This window comes from Vollenhovia emeryi, unplaced genomic scaffold, assembly GCF_000949405.1.
Source record: "Vollenhovia emeryi isolate VEMERY1.0 unplaced genomic scaffold, V.emery_V1.0 DF939316.1, whole genome shotgun sequence".
Classification (NCBI taxonomy): Eukaryota; Metazoa; Arthropoda; class Insecta; order Hymenoptera; family Formicidae; genus Vollenhovia; species Vollenhovia emeryi.
Genome location: NW_011967050.1, coordinates 170531 through 174480, shown reverse-complemented (window position 1 = coordinate 174480; position 3950 = coordinate 170531). Strand labels below are relative to the sequence as shown.

At 37.6% G+C, this 3950-nt stretch overlaps 2 protein-coding genes across 3 annotated transcripts; one reads left to right on the top strand and one right to left on the bottom strand.

Moving 5' to 3' along the window:
- The first annotated feature begins 79 nt into the window (after positions 1-79).
- On the top strand, positions 80-1630 carry LOC105558740 (40S ribosomal protein S26). Its single transcript, XM_012006610.1, has 3 exons — positions 80-189; positions 990-1298; positions 1550-1630. The coding sequence occupies exons 1-3, from the start codon at positions 187-189 to the stop codon at positions 1580-1582; spliced, it is 345 nt and encodes a 114-aa protein (XP_011862000.1). The 5' UTR covers positions 80-186; the 3' UTR covers positions 1583-1630.
- On the bottom strand, positions 1629-3415 carry LOC105558741 (PEST proteolytic signal-containing nuclear protein-like). Of its 2 annotated transcripts, none has more exons than XM_012006612.1 (3): positions 3220-3415; positions 2360-2562; positions 1629-2249 (listed from the first exon to the last, which is right to left on the bottom strand). In XM_012006612.1, the coding sequence occupies exons 1-3, from the start codon at positions 3254-3256 to the stop codon at positions 2007-2009; spliced, it is 483 nt and encodes a 160-aa protein (XP_011862002.1). In that variant the 5' UTR covers positions 3257-3415; the 3' UTR covers positions 1629-2006. The 2 variants fall into 2 exon arrangements, with proteins under 2 accessions (XP_011862002.1, XP_011862001.1); XM_012006611.1 differs by having other exon boundaries at positions 1629-2252; positions 3220-3414.
- Between the last annotated feature and the right edge of the window lie 535 nt (positions 3416-3950).

Genomic DNA, 3950 nt, shown 5'->3' with positions numbered 1-3950 from the left:
TGTGGTTATACTGTGGTTTAATGCCTATGCACTCATCTTCCACTCTATCTAATCCTCTTTGGTCTATGGTTTTACACGAGCGAACCGGAAGTGAGATCCGTGTGTGGAGTTGCGCTTCTATCTTACATTGTAGTGTCGTTGAATGTTTCCGCTGAGCATTCTTTTCCGTGTAATTCTTCATACAAAATGGTAAGACAGCTTGTTTGTTGTCCAGAATTTGCTCGAATTCTCGAACTGTGTATTTCGTTCATGCAAAATTTTTTTGAGGCAACCCGCGGACTGTGTTGAGAATATAAATTTTACAGAGAGATATCCTTTTGCTCAAGCTGCACTCCCGCTTCTACAGCAGCCATGTGACCGTCAATTATTTCATCATTGGCAATAGTTATCGTAATGGGCATCGAATCTAATCATAATTTAATTTTGGAATGCGAAACGCGTTCGTAATTCATCGTAGAAATCAACAAGAGCGGAAATTCGAGAGCTAATTATATCGTACCTAACCTAACTAAATTTTACATGAGTATATCGCGTGAACGTGTAACGCTCATGGTGAACTTTTATTAGATTTATACTATATTTAGTTTACTGTACTATACGTTACTGAATATATTATATTATGTTAAATACAATGTAACACATTAATTCTATGTGTGAACCGTACTGCCACAAACAGCTTATGCCCATTGTGTTTCAGATGTGCTGTTTATTCGTCGACCACAGCTGGCAAATTTATTAGAATTAATATTAAATCTACAACCATTGTGGTTTTGGTCCTTTTCAAGTGAGTTCCAACAAGTCATAATCCTATTCACTATTTGTTAGGATCATGACTTGTTAGTTTCACTTGGAAAGAATCAATGGTCGAAACGTGAATTTAATATTAACTCTAGTAAATTTTTCAGTTGTGACCGACGAGTATACATTATTTATTGCTACTGACTCACGAGGAGTTGAAATTTGTTAATTTATTTCTGTTTATTTGTCAGACTTGCAAACGCAGAAATGGTGGACGTGCCAAGCATGGCCGTGGCCATGTAAATCCAGTCCGTTGCACCAATTGCGCTCGTTGCGTCCCCAAGGACAAGGCCATTAAGAAGTTTGTCATCCGCAACATTGTTGAGGCTGCTGCTGTCAGGGACATAACAGAGGCCAGCTTTTATCAGTCGTATCAGCTGCCCAAGTTATATGCTAAGCTTCATTACTGTGTCTCTTGCGCCATTCACTCCAAAGTGGTGCGGAACAGATCCAAGGCAGATCGTCGCATAAGAACGCCTCCTGTCCGCAACTTCCCAAGAGTAATTAAATATATTTTCAAGGCTAATAAGAAAAATACATTAAGCACTTGTTAATTGATGTTTCCAAATTGAAATTGGGAGCATTTATTAACTTCAAATGAATTTAATATTGGTAATAAAATCTATAAGCAAACATTTGATAGGATTTTAAAGAAATTTATGCTTGGAATTAGTTTGCTCCTAAATATTTTTGTAATTATAAAATCTGTAGCATAATGCCTATGTACATATGCCACTTTTCTTATTTCCAGGATCTGCGCCAGGGCCAACAGAACAGGAAATAATTTTATCATGTAAAGTTAATTTCGATATAAAATAAAATGCACAAAACCAATGCGAGATGCTTCATTTATTCGACACAGATCAACATTATTTTTATTTCAAGAAAGAGATGAGTAAAGTGTAGATGCAGTATTTCATTGTAACGCAGTTTGGTAACAGGCTATTTAGTTATATTATACGAGAAAAAACTGTCGTCAAGCTGCATCGGAACAATTTAGATAAAGATTTATTGTACATGATGCGCACGTATCGTCTAACACTTGCCTTAAGTTGAAGCAAAAGCTAAAATCTGAATTCTGCCAATGAGTTACATTTCATAAAAATACTTGTATTTCATTTCAGCAAGAGAATAAAGTTTCTAGTGTATCATTTAAAATTAATATATAAGTAATTTTTCCACACACGCACACAATTACATATGCAAAATCATTTGTTTGCTTCCTCCATCGCTTTCTTTAGCGTTTTCTCGAATATCTTTTTTGAGTCGCAGAACCCCTGTTTTGTCTTGCCGAAGGAATTCGGCCCGGCTGACGTCGGTGTTTCGCGCCCGATATTTCGCATCCTCATCCTCGCTTCTGCTGGCATCTCCTCCGGTTCTTCATCATCGTCCGCATTAAACACTGAGGCTACCGTCGGTTTTTGAACTGGTGCTGCTTTCACAGTTGATTTCTGCTACAGAGGAGTTTCTTATATAAGAACAGGACTTTGTGCGAAAGAAAAAGATTTTTATATCGCAAAAAGATGTGGACCGTCAAAATCAGCGCAAATACTTTACTTACAGATGCAGAACCTAATTTAATTTGAATTCCCTTCTTCTGTTCGTTGCCACTTGTCTTTTTTCCAAAGCCAAACGCCAACTTTTGTTTCTTCCCATCCGACTGATCGCAATCCTCTGTATCGGAACGTTCCTCGGCTCTGAGCGGCGAGCGGTCCCTACCTCTGTCATCCTCCCTCCTGTCCTCTGTTCTGTAGACACTTGACCCTGACAACGTCAAACACTGGCAAAGTTCAGATCAAGTTAAACAAAGTTGACTTTTTAACCGGAAATCTTTAAGCGGATTATGCTTAATGCAGTGTTCATGTCCTACAAATTCAACAATTAGAAATTAGCTGTTTCAAGCTGTGAGGTAAAGTTGAAATAATAAAATTCTGTAAAATTGTATACATTATAATTATGGTATATAGTATTTTTTTCCAACATATATATATATATATGTATTCATAAAATGCAGATATTAAGTTTTTAAAATTTTATTTTTTATTTTAAATAATACTACAAGATGCTTTTTAATGTACATGTGGGTGCGTTAGGGATTAAATCTCGAAAACTTTGTGACACGCAAGAAGCAACAACACTCGCACTTTTGATCGAAACACATTCTCCGTGATGCGTTAGTGGTGAAAAACTGGAAATAGTCGTAGCGATCAGAGGTAGATTAATATCTCTCAAATAATGATATCATATTCTAAAGATCAATCTTGGAGTGATTAGTTGATACGCTATTAATCTTTTATATAGAAGTAGATATCCTACGACGTACAGTTTCCGTGCGGGGACAACTGTTCTAAACGTCCGCGTCGAATTGCAACGAGCGTTATCTACATTTAACGGCAGCATAATAGATAAAATGAACAAAACCTTTTCTATAATCGTCCCCGAGATTCCTCCTGGACATTTCGTCGAAGTGTACGGATGCGTAGCTCAAGCTGGATTTATACGAAGTAGGCTAGGTAACCTAAAAATCGTTACTAATGCGAAGGTCTACAATGCGAGTCTCAAGGTTTGTCGCGTTACATGCCTAACGTGCTCCTATTGGCCCCAACAACCAATACCGTCAAGCCTATCACACAATGCCAGGCAAACCTCCGGAAACTAAGGCTGGGTCTACATAGGATGTAGTAAGTCGTGTCGGAAGAAATTGACCAATCACAATCTATTATTCTCCTTACGATCGAAGAATAATGAACTGTGATTGGTCAATTTCTTCCGACACGACTTACGACATCCTATGTAGACCCAGCCGAAAGCCAACGGCACACGGTACTATTTTTCCTACTGGATTGCTTACGAGAGCCAACCAGGATTTAGCTTCGAGTCACCTGATCTAAAACTCTGCATCCTGATTGGCTCTCGTAAGCAATCCAGTAGGAAAAATCGTATCGTGTGCCGTTGGCTTTAGTCGGCCAACTTCGTCTTTTTCAAAATTCTTTAAATCATTTGTTGGTCATTGTTGGTCTAATATCAATATTTGTTTATTTATAATTTTTATAAACAAAGAAACAAAAATTAGCGTAAAGTTAGCCGAAAAAAATCTCATTTTCGTTCAAAAACCGATTAAATCGATGCGCAATGAATGCTATTAGTCCCAG